Source organism: Vipera berus, assembly GCF_964194415.1.
Source record: "Vipera berus genome assembly, chromosome: 7".
Classification (NCBI taxonomy): domain Eukaryota; kingdom Metazoa; phylum Chordata; class Lepidosauria; order Squamata; family Viperidae; genus Vipera; species Vipera berus.
This window is the reverse complement of record NC_138209.1, coordinates 711034-731161: the sequence shown is the minus strand read 5'-3', so window position 1 is coordinate 731161 and position 20128 is coordinate 711034. Positions and strand designations below refer to the sequence as shown.

General features: G+C 60.5%; 1 protein-coding gene across 2 annotated transcripts; it reads right to left on the bottom strand.

The window, feature by feature from the left end:
* Positions 1-241: 241 nt before the first annotated feature.
* On the bottom strand, positions 242-16681 carry CYP26B1 (cytochrome P450 family 26 subfamily B member 1; the record flags this gene model as incomplete). Of its 2 annotated transcripts, XM_081332415.1 has the most annotated exons (6): positions 242-634; positions 2307-2588; positions 3783-3938; positions 4562-4837; positions 13073-13297; positions 16478-16681. In XM_081332415.1, the coding sequence occupies 6 exons, from the start codon at positions 16679-16681 to the stop codon at positions 242-244; spliced, it is 1536 nt and encodes a 511-aa protein (XP_081188541.1). The 2 variants fall into 2 exon arrangements, with proteins under 2 accessions (XP_081188541.1, XP_081188542.1); XM_081332416.1 differs by lacking the exon at positions 13073-13297.
* Positions 16682-20128: the final 3447 nt, after the last annotated feature.

The following is a 20128-nucleotide window of genomic DNA, read 5'->3' as shown; positions in this document are numbered from 1 at the left end:
GACAAAACCAGACAGAAGCCATCTAGGAGAGGCCGCCTGCTCACACACACACACACACACACACACACACACACACCAGTAAAACACCCCTGCAGTTTTTGGCATATTCCCTGGAGAAGGCTTTGCCAGATGTGTCCACCAAGGTTGGTCCTTCTCCCAACATCAGGGGTGGGTTGAGCTGTTGCCTCCCCACCTTCCATTCTGGTCTCTTCAACCTGGCCAGCCAAGAGAAGCCTTCAGCCTACACGGTGGCCCCCAGCATCGCCTCTCTCTCTGTCAAGATTTCGTTCTGATTTGAATCGAGTCCAAAAAATTTGACCTTCAGCCCGTCGACCGGGTGGACCACGGGCACCAGAGTCACCTGGGGGAAAGTCCGGGTGGCCAGTTCAAAACGGCTCGTGCTGGCCAACTCGATGGCCAGCACCTTGAGGAACAGCTTGGCCAGGTGTTTGCCGAGACAGGTCCGTACCCCTCCGCCAAAGGGCAGGTAGTGGAACCGGCCGTCTTTGTCTTCGCTGCGGTCCTGCCCAAAGCGATCGGGGTCAAACACGTCCACTTCTTTGAAGACGGGAGCCGTGTCGTGCGTGTCCCGGATGCTGTACATGATGCTCCACCCCTTGGGGATTTGGAAGCCCTGCAGACGAATGAGACAGATTTTCAGAGGGACACAGAGAGGCGAAGAGCCCTCACGGTGTTCAAGAGGCATCAGACCTACTCTGCTGTGAGTCTCTTGGGGGTGAACCCAAGTCCTAGAAAATCCGAGATATCCCACGCGCACATACCATCGGACGTTTCATGACCCAACTAGGGAACATCGTCAGTGCTAGAAAGGAGTCAGGTTTGAGGAGGAGAAGGACTGTGGGGGTCCTCTCTGAACTTAGTTCTTTTCTCAAAGACATTTCATTACCCAACTAGATAACATCATCAGTGCTAGAAGGGAGTGGTTTTGCTCACTGTATATGTACAAGCAGTCTGCTTTGTCAAGAAGACATCCACCCCTCCACATCTCCCGTCTGCTGGCCCCATTCAGAAGGGAACCAAACCAGCCCTCCATCCTGGAGGAGCTCTGCAGACTGCAACAGCCAAGCCGTGAAATTGGTTTTGCTCCTTGGAAATTCCATCGTGAGTCATCCAGATGTCATCCCAACATCTGACTCTCACCCTCATTTCTCTTATCCACATCTGGACGATTGGCTTCCACAGCGGTGCACCTGCAGCCCCCAGATGTCATGCCTCCGAGAGCTCAGCCTTTCAAAAGAGGCCCTTCTAAGTCCACCTCCAAGGTTAGTCTTTGGGGAGGGTCTTCAAGAGTTGAGGCAGCCGCCCTTGGGCCCAAAATAAAAGGGGCTCTTCCCACAACACATAAGAACATCGCTGCTCTGTATGTTTACAGGGTGTTTAAAAGATAATTTTCAAGCAATTCATCTCTGCTTCCGTTCAGTGAATCATTTTCATTGTTATATAGAGCAGGGGTCTCCTGGTAACTTTAAGATTTGTGGACTTCAACTCCCAGAATTCCTCAGCCAGGAATTCTGGGAGTTGAAGTCCACAAGTCTTAAAGCCGCCATGTTTGGAGACCCCGGCTGTAGGAGATGACCAGGCTGAGTGGGGGGGTCGGTCAAACACACCATCAGTCTGGAGTCTCTACGCCCCCATAAGTGACCTAACTCCAGCCCCCCCTTGAAGTCCATTGAGTCTTCTTTGGCACTAATTCGCCTTGACCGTTAGTAGTTCAGATTCTTGTGTCTACGTAGCATGGAATAAACCCGCAGTGCTTTCGATCCCTCTCCTGGTTCCTGACGTCTTGCACCGGACACAGATGTTGTAACCCACACCGCCACTTTCGGAAGGGGGAGGGGCAGGTTCAATAGTTTGGCCTTCAGACCTTCTGCTGGCTTCTAGAGTTGTCAAAGCTTTGGGTTGGTGGTGGGCAAAGAGAGGGAGCCGTTTAGAAGACACGTCAGTTCCGTCTCTCCAAACTCTCCAAGACCCCCTGCTCCTATTATTCCTCTGAAAGGAACCTTTTTCCCCAGAGCATTGGTCCTTTCGCACCCAATTTCAGCACTGCAATTTCAAGGGGCTTTAGGGGGATCACGGGGTGCCCCCCCACTTCCGTCCTGGAGACTCTTTCCCCCAATTCATGTCTACCTAGGACAGCGTTTCTCAACCTTCGCCGCTTTAAGAGGGGTGGACTTCAACTCCCAGAATTCTTTGCTGGCTGGGGAATTCTGGGACCCTGCTTCTTAGAGCATCCACGGTTGAGAAACACTAACCTAGGGGGCTTCAGGCACGGTCCCCTTACTCACATCCAGCTCAAAGGTCTGCAGCACCGTCCGGTACCCCCCCGAAATGGGGGTGAAAAGCCGGAGCACCTCCTTGATGACGCAGTCCAGGTAGTGGAGGCTGTGGATGGTCTCCAGCTGAAGCGCCCCCTCGCAGAGGCAGCCGTTGTGCAGGAGCCCCACGTTCCTCAACTCTTCGCGGAGCTTCTCCAGCACCCCCGGATGCTTCAGCAGCTGCATAATCAGAGAGGTGCTGGCACTGGCTGTGGTGGCATAGGCGGCGAAGATCAGCTCCAGGGTGCCATCCTAGGGCAAAGAGAGGCTGCGTCAGCCAGGGCCGATGGGCTGAGCTTCTGGAGGGCAAGGCTGGCGAGATGCCAGCGGCCGTCTTTCTGGCAGCTTAAGTGGGCCTGGCAACTGAAGCTAAGCTGGTCTGCGCTTTCCTCAGTTATCCTACCGAGGTTACACTACGATGTTTACAGTTTCATTTTAGCTGGGATTATTGGCCCCTGACAACTCTCCCACCCTCTGTTGCAGGGGTCTTCCAACTTGGCCCTTTTATGACTTGCAGACTTCAACTCTCAGAATTCCTCAGCCAGCTGGCTGAGGAATTCTGGGAGTTGAAGTCCACAAGTCACAAATGGGCCAAGTTGGAAGACCCCTGCTCTTTCGTTTCCCCGTCCTCCATCGTTCCAGTGTTAGAGGGGCTGCCCCAAAGAAAAGGAGGGGGTCCACCTGTTCTCCAAAGCATCAGAAGGCAGGACAAGAAACAAGGATTGGAAACTAACCCAGCAACCGGGAATTAAGGAAGACCCCTGATACAGACTTTAAGAGGAGTGGACTTCAACTCCCAGAATTCCTCAGCCAGCGTGCCTGGCTGAGGAATTCTGGGAGTTGAAGTCCACAAGTCATCAAAGGGCCAAGTTTGAAGACCCTTGATATAGAATTTAAGAGGAGTGGACTTCAACTCCCAGAATTCCTCAGCTAGCGTGCCTGGCTGAGGAATTCTGGGAGTTGAAGTCCACAAGTCACACAAGGGCCAAGTTGGAAGACCCCCTGCTCTTTCGTTTCCCCGCCCTCCATCGTTCCAGTGTTTGAGGGGTTGCCCCAAAGAAGAGGAGGGGGTCCACCTGTTCTCCAAAGCATTAGAAGGCAGGACAAGAAACAAGGGTCGGAAACCAACCCAGCAACCAGGAATTAAGGAAAACCTTCCCGACAGCGAGGACCATTAATCAGTGGAACAGCTTGCCACCAGAAGTTGTGGGTGCTCCAACACTGGAGGTTTTTAAGAAGAGACTGTCTGAAATTCTACTCCTGCTTGAGCAGGGGGCTGGACTAGAAGACCTCCAGGGCCCCTTCCATCTCCCTTCCCCTCTGCTGAGATGCAGCCAGACACAACCTCGTTCAGGCCGAGAGCTGAGCGGAAAAGGGGAGTCTAGCACCCCCGGTGGCCACGGAGAGAAGTGGCACCTGCTACCTGTCTGGGTCAGGGATTCTTACCTTCAGCTCCTGCATAGTTAGCTCTTTGCCATGTTCTTTTCCGCTCTCTATCAGCAGGTCCAGGGCGTCCAAATAGTCCTTCCCTTGGGAATTCTGCAGCTTTTCTCGGATGGCTTTTTCTAAGCTTTTCTGCAAAACCTCCCTGGCTCGAATCCCCTAGAAAAAGGACATCATCCAGGACCGCGTCATTTCCCAGGCAGTCTCCTTCTCCTACCCCTCCCCCACTCCACTTGGGTTGATGTTTGAACCCTCTAAAACTGGGGGGGGGCTGTCCAATCATGGCAACTTTTAAGACTTGCCGACTTCCCGGAATTCCCCCCCTCCCCAGTTCAACCTCGGCAGTTTTAAGACTCGTGGACTTCGACTCCCAGAATTCTGGGAGTCGAAGTCCACAAGTCTTGAAGCTACCAAGGTTGGGCACCCCTGCCCTAAAGCATCTAAACTAGGGGTCTCCAACCTTGGCCACTGGAAGACTTGTGGACTTCAACTCCCAGAATTCTGGGACGTGAAGTCCACAAGTCTTGAAGTTGCCACGGTTGGGGACCTCTGATCTAAAGTCCAAGAAGCAAAAGACCCCACCCAATTTCCTCCAACCTGGATCCATCAGGAGATGCTTCAAGGATGCTGCCTTTTACCAGGCTTGTGCCCCTGTCCTGTGGGGTTTGGGGGCAGGGAGAGACTTGCCCTGCCCTTCCTTCTTTTTGACAACACCATGAGATGGTCCATCCCAGGCAAAGCATCGAGGTTTCTGCTTCCTCCCTGGTGGAGCCACGACTCACCTTACGGTAGCCGCTGAACGGCAGGTCCACAGGTAAGGAGAAGACATTCTCCACAAATTGCTGGTAGACTTCAAACATCTGGCTGAGGTCCTCCTCTGGGATCTGGAATCCCAGGAGGACACGAATGGCCATGTGGAAGGTGAGCTTCTGGGCTTCGTGGTAGACGTTGATGGGCTCGGGGTTCCTGCCCCAGGCCCTCAGGGTATCTTGGATCACCAGCTGAATTTTGGGCAGGTAACTCTCCAGAGCTTCGTGGTTGAATATTTTTGAGAAGACCTGAAATGCCGACAGGAGAGAGAGGACTGGGGTTAAGGAGGAAGAGGTTTCCTGCTCATCGTTCAGAAGCCATCTGACGGTTCCTGGATGGCCCCAACTCCTGCAGGGTCACCCCGCCCCATCAAGGCCCAGAGGGGAAAAGCAAAGTGAGAAGAATTAACCAGTGGAACAACTTGCCTCCAGAGGTTTTGGAGGCTTTTAAGGAGAAATTGGACAACCATTTGTCTGGAACGATAGGGGGTCTCCTGCTTGGGAAGGTTGGGATGGAGGACCTCCAGGGTCCCTTCCAACTCTTATTCTTTCTATGATCACGTGTATCAGAAGAGGAGGGGGAGGGGGAGGAGAAAAAGGACGGTGGAATCCTTGGTGCTCTCTGAATTTGGCTGTTCCCTTCCTTGCAGACGTTTCCTTACCCAGCCGGGTAACAGCATCAGTGCAGTAGTGGATAACGAGACCCCCAAGCTCAGGGCGCAACCAAGGACCCTGACAAAGCTTCTGTGGCAGGTTCTGGATCAGGGCACCCAGCTGGTCCTCAGGGCCAATGGCCGTCCCTTGCACGCCTTCCCTGGATCGACCAGGACGGGCAAGGGCTGCTTAGGGCGACCAGCTGTTTCTGGGGAGGACCAGCTTGCCCACCGCCTGGGCCTCCATCCCCTGCGAGGGCCCGGGCAACATCTGGCCTCCCGCGTGCACCGCCCTGCCTCGCGCCGCCGCCGCCGCCTCTGCCAAGGCAAACGGCCGGGCTGGGGTGGGGGGAGCCTCGGAGCAGCCGGGCGGGCTGGGGCGGCTGCCGCCTGCCAAGGCGAGCCTCTGGGCTGACGGCCTGCCCTGCCGGCCTCCCCCTCCTCCTCCCAGGGGCCGGGCGGGAAAAAAAAGATCGTTTGCTTACTTTTGATTAACTTACACGTGCAGAGCCGGAGCCCCCGCCCTCCGGCTCCCACAGCGGGGGAGCACACGCGCCAAGGTGGAGGTCAGGCGGGCCGCGCCGACTTTGCCGGCATCCGGCTCCTGTCCAGGAAGGGCTGGGGGGGGGGGTCTGGATTCGGGGAGGGAGCCCTGCGCTCCTGCGGGGAAGGCAGACCGACCGACCCAGCGAGCAGGGGCTCCCGGGGGGGGGGGGACCTTCCAAGCTGTAAATGTGGGAATTACACAGGGTGGGGGGGACCGGTGTGCAAAATGCTAGTTTCCTGGACGCTGCCCTGCCTTTCCGATGGAGGCGCCTTCCGCTGGGGGGGTTGGGGGCACGGCTGCCCAGGCCGCCTTCGAACAAGCCAGCAAGAGGAGGGGCAGGTCCGGGGGAGCAGATCGGGTGCCCCCCTCGGGTCTTCTTCGCCTCTGCAGAAAAGCAGCAGGAGCGAAGCTGCAAAGATCGCGGGGGGGGGAGGGCGGTTCCTTAGGACGGTGGGCTGACCGATCTGAGCCCGGCCACCGTTTCCCTGGCCCAGAACACAGTTTTACAACCTTGGAGGGGAGGGGAAGCAGCCTCTGCCCATGCACAGAGGGCTGCTTTCCCGTGGCTGCCAACTCTCGCGTGCAGGCCGGGGGGGGGCCGGGGGGGCCAGGCTGAGGTCCGCTCCTCGAGAACCTCCGCCGCCACGCTCAGCACAGGGCTGGGCGCCATCCTCCTGGGCCGGCGGGGGGGGGGCGCCCGGCTTTCTCGGGAGCCAAGCTCCGGGGCGGGAAGGGGCGCCCGGAGGAGGGAGCCCAGCTCAGGCGCTTTCGCTGCGGCGCGGAAGCCCAGCCGAGGCCGGCCCTGGCGCGGGACGGCGGAGCGGCAGCTGCGAAGCCCGGACCGAGCTGCACGGGACGGGCCGTCCTCTCGTTCTCAGGCTGACGCCCGGCTGGGTCGGGACCGGGACGGGGCCGGAGCCGAGCGGCGGGCAGGCGGGATCCGAGGCTTCCTGGAAGGGGCGACCAAGGAGGCCCCCGAGCTGCCCGCCCGACTCGCGCAAGGCCGGCGGCCCTCCCCCCTTCTCTCCGCCCGGGCTTCCCCGAAAGGAATCCCGCGGCCGAGCGGCGGCTGACGCCCCCTAGCGAGCCCCCCCTGCGCTCCACGGCGGCCCAGCCGGAGGCAGCGCGCGATCCCCCAGAAGCGCCTCCCGCTCGCCGCCCGCTTCCCCAAGCGCCGCGCCCCGAGGGGGACCGGGCTCCGCTGCGGGAAACGGGGAGAGACCCACGGGCAGGCGTGGGGGGGGCAGGAGGGGACCCTCTCGCGGGCTGCGTCGACTTAAGTCCGACTTAACTCGCCAGGCTGGCCAGCTTTTTACACTTGCGCAGTTCCTTGCCCTGATACCAGCCTCACTAGGGGGAGGAAACAGCCACAGCATCAGCCCCCCCTCCACACACACACACTCAGGGGTGTCCAAGGCACTTCACTCTCCTAGGGGCTAGACCTCGCGATCTGAGAGGCACAGGAAGGGCGAGAAGGTGCCCTCGTGCCCAGATTCCCACACAGCACCTCAGGCATTTGCACCCAGGACCATCTCTGAGGCAGACAGCGGGTGGCAGAAGGGCGAACAGAGGAGCTTCCTAGCTGGCTTCCTAATTGCAATTGTTTGCTAATTGAGACCCACAATTCAAACGTTTAAAAAGTAAGCGGTGTGCGCGCCTGCATTTTGGGACTCCATTTTAGTATTATGCTGAGAAAATCCTCCTCCAAGCCGGAAGATCCCTCGCGACTTTTCCTAGCTGCTGCTTCTCGATGCCTCTTCCACATGTTGGACTTGGCTGGGGGAATTTGCCTCCTGACTGGGCGGGGAGGGGCGGGCGGGAGGGAGGGAGGGCGGTCTGGGTGCAAAAGAGGAAAATCTGGCAGGGTTTGCCTCTGCCATCCTGGCAGGGAAGGAATGGAGCCACCAGCAAGTCCGGATGGCATGCCCACCAGTGCCACCTGCAGCGGCTGCCAACGGGTGGCCTCACTCCTTTTGCATCTGGCAGCCCAAATGTGGCACAGCAGGAGCAGCACTCAAAGAAGGACAGACACACACACACACACACACACACACACACAGAGAGAGAGAGAGAGAGGGAGGGAGGGAGGGAGGGAGAGAGGGAGGGAGGGAGGGAGAAGGAAGGAGGAGGAGGAATTGAGGGGTCCTTGATGCTCTCTGAGCTGGGTTGTTTCCTTGCAGACATTTCATGACCCAACTAGGTAACATCATCAGGGCTAGAAGGGAGCTGGTTTACACAGAGAGGAGGGGAGGGGAGGAGAGGGGAGGGGCAGCAGAGGCTGGACTCCCCTTCCTCAGAAGCCCAGTTGCTCAAAGGGTCCCTCCACAGACATCAAATCACTTCACCTCTTTCTGCTTGGGGGGGGACCCCCCAACATTCTCAAGTGAAAGGAGGAGCGTGGCAAGCAAAGGGGGGCCTCGGTGCGCCCCCCCACCCCCCCATGGCTAACAAGTTCATCCCAGGTAGAGACAGGACAGCTCCGACTCCCCCCCCCAGCCTGGAATGAAAACCGGATATTTCCCCGGCTTTCCCTCTCTTGCTGGGCTGCTGTCTGGCCCGCCGGATGTGCCGAGCGCGCCAGGTATGCGCTGCCCCGAGCCTTTGCCGGAGGCCTCCGAGCCTCGTTTGTGCTCAGCTTTTTCTGCTGGGGTTGGGGGGGGGGAAGAAGGAGAAAGAGAAAAGCCCTTTGTGGCCCCCCCCCCGGGGAAAGAGAGAGAGCGGATTTCCCGGCCCAGACTGGCACCAGGCAAGTCGCCCGCTCGAGTCGCTGGCTGTGGGCGATTCTGCCCGACTCCACGAGGCATCGAATGTGGTTGAGGGGGACATCAAACAAAAGTCAACACCGCTTGCAGCATAAGACGGCAGCAGACAGCTACTCCCCAGCCGCAATTCCTGTGGGGCCCAGGGCTGAGTCCGGCCCTCCGAGGAGCCAGCGAGGATTTAGCAGCTGAGCCGAGCCTAAGGTGCTAAATTAGCCCAGCGCGCCTGATTCGGGTGGACCGAAATGCTGACACCTGGGGGGAAAATGGATCCACTTACAACGATTCATTTAGTGACCGATTGGAGTTACAACAGCACTGACAAAAGCAACTTCGGACCGTTTTTCAAACTTACGACCGTTGCAGCATCCCCCCAGGGTCACGTGGACCAAAATTCTTGGCAACCGACTCCTATTTACGACGGTCACAGTGTCCTGAGGGGAGGGGGTCACACGATCCCCTTTTGCGACCTCCTGACGAGCAAAGTTTACGAGGAAGCCAGGTCCACTTAACGACCGTGTGGCTAACTTAACAACTTCAGAGATGCACCTAACAACGGAGGGAAGGAAGGTCGTAAAACGGACCAAAATTCGCTTAACTAAGGTTATCTGGCTTAGCAACAGAAATATGGGGCTCCGCTGTGGTCATAAACCGAGGACCACCTGTACCTGCAGAGGGTTTTGAAGAGCACTAAGCGGGAGGTGAAGCTGCTCAATTAACAACGGTCCCGGGGATCAGAATTTCCATCACTACGTGAAGCGGTCGTAAAGCGGGGTGTCATGGGGATTGCCTCACTTAGCAATGGCCTCGTGGCAACCAAATTTAATAAATTTAAATAAATTAGGGAAACCCTGCAGTCCCCATAACTAATAATCAAGGACTCTCCCAAGGTCAGCGGCTGCCTCCCCTTGAACTCCCCACCCGCCCCTCTCCTGGTCTCTGCCCTCTTGCCCGCCTGCCCCAGTGGCACTGCCACAGCCCCAGCGCAGGGCAGCCCCAGTGGCTGAGATGGGGGGGGGGGGAGACAGGCGAGGGAGTTGAATCTACCTGTGACCATAGCGATGCTGCAAACGCCATAATTTTGAGGACCAGGAGTAAGAAGCATTCATTCAGCGAAGCCATCCCTTTGAACCACCGCTGAACGAACGGTCGTAATTCAAGGACTAGGCCTGGGAGTGGCGTTCTGTGGACCATCCTACTGCTTTCTGCACGCCTCCCAACCAGCCTTCTGCGCAGGCCACGGACCAGCCGTGTCTCCGGAGGAGACCCCAGAGAGAGTCCCGTAAGCTTTTCCCTTTTAACGGAACGTTAGTCGCCAAGGATTCTACGGGCCGCCTTCCGGTGTCCGGCTGGCACGGACCGAAACGCCCCCCAAGCCAGCTTGATATGAGCGCAACTAAGGTGGTTAAAGGCCTGGAGACCAAAACACAGGATGAACAATTGCAGGGTCTGAGCTTGGCTAGTCTAACAAAAAGGATTAAGGGGGTGACATGACAGCAGCCTTCCAGTATCTCAGGGGCTGCCCCAAAGAAGAGGGGGGTCCACCTATTCTCCAAAGCCCCTGAAGGCAGGACAAGAAGCAACGGATGGAAACTCATCAAGGAGAGAAGCAACCTGGAACCAAGGAGAAACTTCCTCACTATTAGAACAATTAACCAGTGGAACAGCCTGCCACCAGAAGTTGTGGGCGCTCCATCACTGGGGATTTTTAAGAAGAGACTGGACAGTCACTCGTCTGCAATGGTAAAGGGTCTCCTGGCTGAGCAGGGGGTTGGACTAGAAGACCTCCAAGGTCCCTTCCAGCTCTGTTCTGAATTGATCCCACATCCTAGGTGCAGGAAGGCCTCTCCCACTTCCTGGCAGCTCAGCCTAACAGGAAGAGCCACACAATTCATCCCAAGCTCCTTTGGGGGTGGAAGGGCAGAGCAGAGCGCCGTCTCTCCCTGGCCGGACTGGGCCCCTTCGTGAAAAGGGCCAAACCTGCCCCCCCATCTCTCCGGGCACCAGCCCCTCCCCAAGGAGGGGAGCCCCGAGCAGAGTCCACGCAGCTGCAGAAGGAGGAGGATCACCACCACCTTCCCTTCCTGCTGGGCCCGACTTTGCCCAGGATGTTGCACTTGATGGTTGAGTGGTCTTGCAAATCCGATTCAGAGCCCGGATCTTTGCTCAAGGGGGCAGCCGTGGCAGCAGGAAAGGAGGCGGCTTCGGTGGAACAGAGAGCAAAGGCCGGGCTTGGAGCCAGGGGGTGCTGGAGAAGGAAGACCCACCCACCCACACACCCTCTCTCTTTCCTCTCTCTCCTTCTCTCCTTCTCTCTCTCTCTCTCTCTCTCTCTTGCTTTCTTTTTTCTCTTTCTCTCTCTCTTCTCTCTCTCTCTTTCTCTCATTCTCTCTCTCTTGCTTTTTCTCTCTCTAGCATTCTCTCATTCTCTCTCATTCTCTCCCTCTCTCATTTTTTCTCTCTCGTTCTCGTTCTCTCTCTCTCTCTCTCGTTCTCGTTCTCTCTCTCTCTCTCTCTCTCTCACACACACACACACACACACACACACACACACACACACACACACAGAGGCTGCTTCTGCTTCTGCTTTGCTCTATGGGATTTGCCACTGCAAAGGAGAACAGTCTGGGCCGCTGCCTGCGGAAGGGAGCTGGACCTAGCGGGGAGGGCCTGACCGGCTTCGCAAGGGAGGGGGGCTCGCTCTGGGCAAAAGCGGAGGAAGTTGCCCAGCTCCCTTTGACAGAGAACCACCGGCACCAGCTGGATTCCTCGCCCGGTGCTTGTTGTGGGGAGACACTGAAGAAAGACCCCCCCCATTAAAGGTAAGGTGTGCCTCTGGCAACTCAAGGGTGCCCCAGAAAGCCAAACCCACCGCTCTCTCCTGGTGGGACCCCAGACTCCGCAGGGCAAAAGGAAGCCAGCCAGAGAGCGCAGTGAGAGACCCTGCTGAAAAGCCCCTTCCCCACTTCCTTTCTCCTGGCCTGATCTGATCTCACCCAGCTTCGTTGTTGGACCAGGGAAGCTGGGGGGGGGGGCGTAGAATCCAAGAGACGCTGCTGCGGTTTTCTTGAGGAGGGGGCGAAGGCTGGGGGTCACTGCCAGGGTTGCCTACCTGAGGTTGCTGGTGAGGAATAAGGCAGGCCTTGGCGCAGGAAGGACCCTAAGGCTGCCCTAGCAACATGGTTTGTGTAGTTGCTCCACCATCAGTCCAGACCCCCAACTGGCCTGCTCTGCTTTCACTAAGAGGCAAGAACAGACTCTCGTCCAGGGTCTCATTCAGAGGGGGTGGGCAGATGGGGGCAGGAGGAGGTAACCTCCAAATCTACGGAGGTCACAAATCCTTCTTGGCTAGGATCCATTTCATAATTTAGGGTGGGAGGAACAGGGGCCAAGGAGTTGGTTGGAAGAGAAGATCTGAACTCTGCACATGCAGTAGAGCTCCCTTGCCCCTCATCAGCAGACCGCTGCTTCCTGGAGATGCAAGGCGGGGGTGTGGGGGTGTATGGAGGAGGCAGTTAAATAGGACCCCCAGCTGCCTCCCTTTTAAAGTTCTCTGACCCTTCACTAGCCCTCCCACTCTCTATGCACACGTTTCCCAAAATCCCCTTTTGATTCATGGGTGGGGGGAGAGAGAAATTTAACTGAATCAGCTAGGAATGACTGACTCGTTTCAAAAGTGTGTGTGTGCGTGCGCGCTTAATGGCATTTTCCCGGATAAGGAAAATTGTAAAGTTAACCACCCTACCAAGCGCAGAGGCAGGCAAAGGTGGACCAAGCTCTCGGGCGATCAGGAAGATCCCGGGGGGGGGGGTTCCAGAGGTGGAGGAGCCCTTCTCCCGGAACGGCGCGACCACCCCGCGGTTTACACTCCTCTAGCAAAGACGCCCCCCCTTCCAGCCCAGCGGGAGTCGCTCCTCCAGCCGCCAGCAGGGCGAGCGAGTCGCGAGCAGGCAGGGCAGCCCCGCTCCGGCCCTTGCGCAGCCCCGCCAGTCGGAACTCCCCCCCCCCCACACACACACACACACACACAAACACGAGGGAAGCGCCGTTGGCCTTTGAAGCGGGCCGCGTCGGGGCGCCCGCCGGGTAAGCAGAGTTCAACCTCCGCGCGTGCCGCCGGCGAGACCGACTCTAACCAGACGCTGGGCGGGCGCAGCTTGCAGCAAAGCTCCACACACACACACCCCGCATCCCCGGAGGGAAGGACTCGGCAAGGCAGCCTCCCTGCCCTCCCCCAGGAGCCCCCGAGGCACGGGACCCCGACGCCCATCCTCCTCGGCCGGTTCCCACGCCTCCAGGGTCCCCGGAGCGGAGTAAAGGACTCCCCGGTCAGTCCAGCCCCTCCGCCCCCCCCCCAGCCGCACCGCGGCTTTCACGTCCTCAAGGGCGCAGCCTTGCAGCGCCCAGACCCGGCCGGGAAGAAGACCCGGCGACCCCCCCCCCGTCCCACCCCGTCCCGCCGCCCTTGCCGAGACCTCCCGCCAGGCGCTCTGCGAACGCTCAGAGGCCCGCGCGCAGCCCTTACCTTCCGCTTGTGCCGGTGGACGTCGCCGATGGAGTTGGCCACGGTGTTGGGGCCCAGGAGCAGGCGGGTGCTGCGCGGCCACTCGGTGCTGACCAGGCTGTGCTCGCCCATCAGGATCTTGCGCACGTTCTCGGCGCCCGTCACGCGGATCAGCGGGCGGCCCAGCAGATGGGTCTTGAAGACGTTGCCGTATCTCTCCCGCCGCGAGGACTGGAACCCGGGGCCCTGCAAGAGGAGGCGCGGCCGCTCAGCCTGGCAGCTCCCAGGAGCTCTCACCCGCTTCCCCCACCCCCAGCCCCCGTTTCCGCTGCAGCCCAGAGCCGGGGAAGTGGGCGCCGAGCCCGGGAGGGATCCGGCAGTCTCCAGTCCGCCTTTCCCGACCCCCCGGCTGGGGATCCTGAAGCCGCGGTCTTCCCCCGGAGGACGGAGAGCGGGACGGGAGCCCCGCGGCGGCTGCAAAAGGCTGCTGCGGCGACGGGACTCCAGCCCAAGCGCGCCCCCCCTCCCGCCGCAGCCTTCTTTGCGCGCTCAGCAAGAAGGCAAGAAGCTGACCTTGTAATAATGCCGCTTGGGGGGGTGTGTGAAAGCCCTAACAAGCAGGCATATACATAGAATGAAGGCTACTGCTAAGCTTGTAAGCCGCCCTGAGTCTTCGGAGAAGGGCGGGATATAAATGGAATTAAAATAAATAAATAAAAATCTGTCGCCCACTTCCATCTGTTCACACGCACACGGACGCACGGGGTGTCCAAAAGGCGAAGCTGTGCGGGAAAGGAAAGGGGAAGACCTGGCCGCGGGTGTCAAGTCTGGCGCGTGGAAAGCGGGGCTTCTGTTCGCGACTTTGGGGGGATCGGATCTCTTGGGCCCTCCCGCCTCGCCAAAAGACGCCGGCAACGGACAGGCGCGGGACGGTCACCTTCCGTGATTGGGGCTTGGGTTCCTGCTGCTGGGAGGGGGCGTTGCTGCCAGTTTTAGCCCCCCCCGCCCCCGCCCCGCCAAAGCTGCCGGAAAGCCAAAGAAGGGCGCAAAGGTTCACCCCGCGCTAGCCCCGATCCAAAGGCAGCGAGGTGGCTTCTGAGTGGCGGGAACCCCGGGTCAGACGGTTGGTTAGCTTGAGCACAAATTCAGGGAACGGGGGAGGAGAGTTTTGTGAACGCGAACTCAAGAGTTTAACGAATTGTGTGAATGCAGCCGAGGTGTAAAACGGGCAAAAGGGGGGCTGCTTCCTTCGGGTGGGTGGGGGTCAGAGGGCTGATTTTAATGGCTGTCAAAAAGAGCGTCTGGTTACCTAGCCTAGGATGCCGAAGGAGCGCGCGCGCACCACACACGCACACACAGAGTGTTGTGTTACACCAGACATTCCTAGTGCAACGAGCGATCCCTGGAGGCGGCAGGCTCCCCGTGGCGGCCTGAGCCCAAGCAGAGCCTGGGTCGCCATTCCCGGGGAAGGGGGGGGGGCTTCCTCCGCTGCCGGGGTGGGCTTCAGGATCCGAAGGGCAGGCAGGATCCGGAGTCCAAATAGTGGGCGCCCCCTTTGCAGACACTCCCGGAGGGGGGGCAATCTTTCTGCTTTGCTGCCTCGGAGGCAACGAAGAGAGTCTCCCCATTACTTCTCGGTTATGGCGGCACAATAGAATGAGGAGGGTTCCCCTAAGGCCATCAAGACCACCCCCTGCACCCCAACTAAAGCCTACCTGATAGGCGTCTCTCCAGCTCCCAGACGCTGAAGGGAAGCTCTGGCGGGGGACAAAAGGCCTTTCCCACCCAGAGGTGGCCAGGTGAAGGGGAGGAGACCGCCCTCCCCAAGACTGAGGCTGCCTTGGTCGGGAACCCCTCAGGAGGGCAGCCTCCAGAGACACCCCCCCCACACACACACGTGGAACTGTGGAAGGGATTCAATTTCTTAGATTAGGACTAAAGGGGGGGGGGCTGAATCAGCCTCCTCCGTCTCCCCTTCGTGCCCTCGATCCGTCCTTATTACTACGTGAACCCACTCCAAGTATCCTGGGCTAAGCGCGGCCAAGACCGGGACTCGTAAGAGCTTTCCCAGATGCTGGCGTGGTCCAGGGGAGGGAGTGGGAGAAGGAGCCACAAGCAACCCGAGGGGAAGGGGGCGCCTGGGCCTCCCGCGGGGTCCCCCTCCCCATGTGCGGAGCTAGAAAGAGGAGGGTATGCCCTCCCCCCCACACACGCTTTAAAGCCAAAGAGGCGCCCCACTTTCCCGGCACGGGGTCTACCAGAAGCAGAGACTTGGGGTCGGGTAGGGGCTAGGATTGGGAGGGGGGAGGGCTTTAAAAAAACCCCAAAACAAAAGCACAGTTGTGAAATTCAGCTATTCAGGTGACGCGGTGTCTTGATCTGCGTAAATATAATTAAAAGTGCTTTTAGTGGCATTAATAAAGGGTTATTTGTGCAATATTTCCATCCTTGTACAAAGGGCACCTTTATGTGGGAAGGTTTCGGCCGACTCCAATTTATACGGTTTTTTTATTATTTATTTTTAGCCCTAGACTTTTCGCTTGGACGGAGCCTTGAGCAAGAGGGAGAGAGCCCCCGGAGAAAAATCTGATAAATTTCTTTTTAAAACAGTCCCATTGAGGGACGGCGCTTAACTCTTTGGAAACTTCGGGGGGGGGGTTCCTCCAGACTTGGGAGGGGGAGGGAGGGGGGGCTGCAGAGGAGACAAGGATAACATCTCCTGCGCCCCGCAGGATGGGCTGTCTGCTTTCCCTCGGCTTCCTAAAAGGAGGAATTCGAATCCCTCGCGAACGTGTAGACAGAAAGTGCTCCGTGCAGGCGCGGGCGGAGTGTGGGGGGCGGGGGGGGCGGGGAATTAGCGGTCCCGGCACAGGAGCGACGGAGCGGGGCGGGAGAGGAGAGGAACGAAAGTCTGCGGGATTCCCCGCCAGGCAGCGAGGCTCTCGGCTGTGGCCGCTTGGCACGAACCGCGTGGGCTGAAGCCCGAGTGGGGGGCGGCCGTTCTGCGGCGGCGGGAGGAGCGCTGGTCTCGCGCGGAAGCTGGGCGGCCGAAAGGGAATCCCGCTCCGCGCTGGGAGGGGAAGGCAGGGAAAGCCCAGCCGAGGGATCGGCGCTGGCCGCGAAAGGCAGCAGAGCGTTCCGCGTTCGGCCTGCGCTCCTCAGCCTTACCTGTGGGGCGCAGCCTGAAAGGGGCGAGCCGCCGCCGCCACCCCGCTGCGGCCCGCCGACTCCCCCGCCGGCAGGAGGCGCCGAAGGGAGGGCTGGGCCCGACGGCCGCTTCCTGCATTGCAAAACTTCAGGCCGGGCGTAGCCGGGGACACCGCCGCCTCCTTCCCCGCCGGGATCGCCCGGCTCTCGGGCCGGCCCACCCCCGCCGCGCCTCTCCCTCCCGCCGCCCGGGACTTCTCCGGCGCCGGCCGCGCTTACCTGCAGCAGCCAGTGGAAGGTCTCGCCCACCAGCGGGAAGCCCATGGTGCCCTTGGGGATGGGCAGCTTGCAGCTCTTGTCGCGCGTGGCGGCCCAGCGCAGCTGCCACAGTTGCTGCGAGACGGCCAGCAGCAGCGTCAGCGAGGCCAGGCAGGCGGCGGCGGTGGCCAGCGCCGAAAGCAGCTCGAAGCCGGCGAAGAGCATCTTGCGCGGCGGGGACGGAGCGTGGCCGTCGGAAGCGCCGGGCGGGAGGACGGCCGGCTTCGACTCCGGGCACAGAGGCGGCCGGGGGCGCCGGGAAGACGAGCGAGACGCGGCACGGATCGGGCGCTGTCCCCCGCCGAGGAGCGGGCTCTGCAGACTCTGCAGACGGAGAGGCGGGCGCCCCTTTCCGCTCGGATGAGGACCGGACGGATAAACAGCCCGGCGGGCGCGGCAAAAGTCGGGGTCCCACCCGAAGGCGACGCTCTCGGATCTTCGCCGGCGGCGGCGCCGAACTCCGCCGAAAGCGGGGCGGGAGGAGGGCGCTGCGCTCGGAGGGGTCCGGCGAGCCAGAGACGGGGAGCTCCGCGGCTGTGGCGCCCGAGCCGAGACGCGGGAGGCTGCGCGAGCGGCGGAGGATCTGCAGCGGCTTCAGCGGTCGCGCCGTCCAACTTGAGCGGCTGCCTGGAGCGTCTCTGCCGGGCGGGCGGGGGGGGGTCCCGGGCCAGCTGGGGGCGGGCGGGAGCTCCGTGTCAGGGCGCCGTCGGAGGAGGAGTCGCCGCGCTCCGCGCCAGTTTGCGGGGATCAGCCCAGGCGGCGCTTATATAGAGGCGGCGCGGCCGGTGCTCGGCCGGCGGTCGTCCCCTCCTCCCCTCCCCTTCGAGGCGTGGGCGGAGGCGGCGGCGGAGGCGGCGGGGGGCGAGGCGGGCCGGGGCTGGAGCGCTGCCTCCGTCGACTCCGCTCCTGGCGCTCGGCGGGAGGAAGCTCCCCGAGGGGCGGCCGCGCGTCACCTGGCCGCGGCGGAGGCAGGCAGAAGCCGGGCTGGCGGCGTCTCTCCCGGCCATCCGGACGCCTCGCCGCTCGCCTCTCGCCGGAGTGCCGGGCGCCAAGTCGGGTCGGCCGTCCCGGGACTCTTCCGTCCACGGGCCGCTGCGGCAGGCGCCCCCGGGGAAGCGCGGCCGGCGGGAGAGCCGGGCGGAGGAGCCTTTGGGTCCCGGCTGGGGCCACGCTCCCTTCCCGGAGGACGCCCCGGCCCCCTTTCGCACAGCCGCCGGGCTCTCCGGATCCCCGCGTGCCCCGACCTGGCCGCCCTGCGAAGCAGGCTGCGGCCGAGGTTGCTCCGGCGGGCGCCGGGCGGCGCCTCCTTTCTGCACCCGGCGCGGCTCGGCTGCGCGGCCTCGACCTGCTCCGGGACGAACCTGCCGCGACTTGTGCCGGAGTGACCTGCGCCCAGGGCTGGTCCGTGCCTGCCCGGCGGCGTCTTTTCGACGGAGTAGCTGCTCTCTCCCCTGCCCTGGGCGGGAAGGGGGGGACGCTGGCGGGAGACCCCGAAGGAGGGGAGCCCCGGGCTCGCTGCGCCCTGCTCGGAGCGCCCCTTCCCGGCCAGGCGCGCAGCGAGCCAGCCGTGCCGGGCAGGACGACGAAGCTCCCCTCAGGAGATGGGGGGGCGCTGCTTGCCTCCCCCCCCCACCAGGGGCAAAGGCATGTAGAGCCTGTGGGTAGGAGGGGGCATTTCGATTGGCAAAGGGACATTTTATTTCACTATTTCATTGTAGTCTTAAATTTGTAACTGGCCGAGTGCCACCGGGACTCTGGGAAGCGCCTAAGAATCGCCCGTCTTTTCAAAAGGCCACTTTGGGGATTGCGGCACTTTAGAAGCCCCGTCTTCCCACCTGCAGGAGAATCATGGGGAGGGGGCTTGTGTGTGTGTGTGTGTGTGTGTGTGTGTACACACATTATGGGCGCTGTCTTCCAGGCTAGGAGACCATGCTGGGTTGAAGGAAGGCTCAGAAGATGCTTCTCCAGCCCACCATGAAGTGGTCAAGTGGACACGAAGCATCATCCACAGACCAGGGAAGCCCCTCCCCCCCCCCAGCTTTGGGGCAGGGAGAGGGAAGGGTAGCCACTGTTTCTCCCTCACCCTGATTGGAAGCCCTTCCAAACTTCCCTAAAGTTATGGGGCTGCCTGAGTCCCCACACCCTTCAAAGGGCCAGGCGGGGGGGGGGGATTATGAGGCAGGGTCCAGCCCAAAGTCCCAGAAGGGCTTCAAAGCAGGCCTAATTTTGCCAAAAAATACCTCCAAAGACGTTCAGAGCCAGTCCCCCCTGCCCACCCCACCCCCTCCGTGGGGTCTTTTTCTGACCTGCCCCCCTTCTCCTGGAACAAATCTGCTTTTCCTCTGTTGGGGATTTGTGGGGGAAGGGCAGCCCCTTGGGGGCCCTGCAGAAGGGGCCACAGTGATGAGATTTTCTGTAAGGTGGGGGTGTTGTCCTTCTGCAGCCAAATGGGGAGCCTGGTTATCCCCTTCTTCTCCCCCCCCCCCAGAACCCAGCGGGCACTGCTGGAAAGAACTGGGTACAGCAAGGACTGTATGGTTGAGGTCTCTCATCCAGTGCCCCCCTTTCTTTCAGCTGCTTTGGTAGTACCCCAATTCTAACAGGAAATTTTGGGAGGGGGCTCCTGAAAGTGGTGGGTGGAAGAATAGGACACCCAGGAGCTGGTCACTCTCTCCAAGGCCAGTCCCCCCATCTCTGCCCCCAGGACTGCAGCATCTGGCTAGGTCACCGACAACCCTCCCCCGTGGGAGCAACAGTCGTGTGTGTTGTGTGTTGTGCTCACAGAAGAACTGAAGTGCTAGGGACCCACTCTCTCCAGGAGGGTCCCTGTGCCACTTTTGTGGGTGGGGGGGGCAGGTTCTGCCTCCCAGTCCAGCAAGTCTCAGGAATGACCGACTGCCAGGAGAGGCCGCGTTGCACCCTTGCTTTAGGTCACAACTGCAACCCTTACGCAGGACCCTTCTCTCTCTGTCTCTCTGTCTCTGTCTCTGTCTCTCTCTCTCTCTCTCTCTCTCTCTCTCTCTCACACACACACACACACACACACACACACACACACACACACAGAGCTGGCCCTGTTTTGCTTTTTTTTGTACAAACAGTTGCAAACACGCGGGTTTAAGGTTGATCTTACCGTTCCCACATTAAGCCCCTGGTTCGGGTTTGGGGATGGAGGGAAAGCAGTTGGTGTCCCTTACCATAACCCCGTCGTGGTCACGCTTATTTAACGATCGAACATTTTAGGGGAAAGCCCTCATAGCTTCTCGTCGACCCGTGAGCATCCTGGACAGCGTCTTGGGTCGGGGGCAAGGGGGGGGAGCTTTCCGCCCCTGCAGAATACGGCCGCCGAGGGAGGCTGGGGGGGAGGGCGGGCAGAGGTCCTGGGTCCACACGAGCAGGGGCGTCGGGAGCTGGCCCGGGTCTGGTCGCCGCTCGCCTCCCGCAGACAGCCAGGTTCTCTACCTGCGGCAGGGAAGGGTCGTCTTTGAACCCCTGCCCCGCGCTTGACTGCCCCTGGCCCGAAGGCGGGGTCCTCCATCGGGGCGGGGGTCCTCGGGAAGTGAGGGAAGCAGCGCCTCCCCCCCCCAAAGCCTCCCCGGGGAAGCTTCCTGC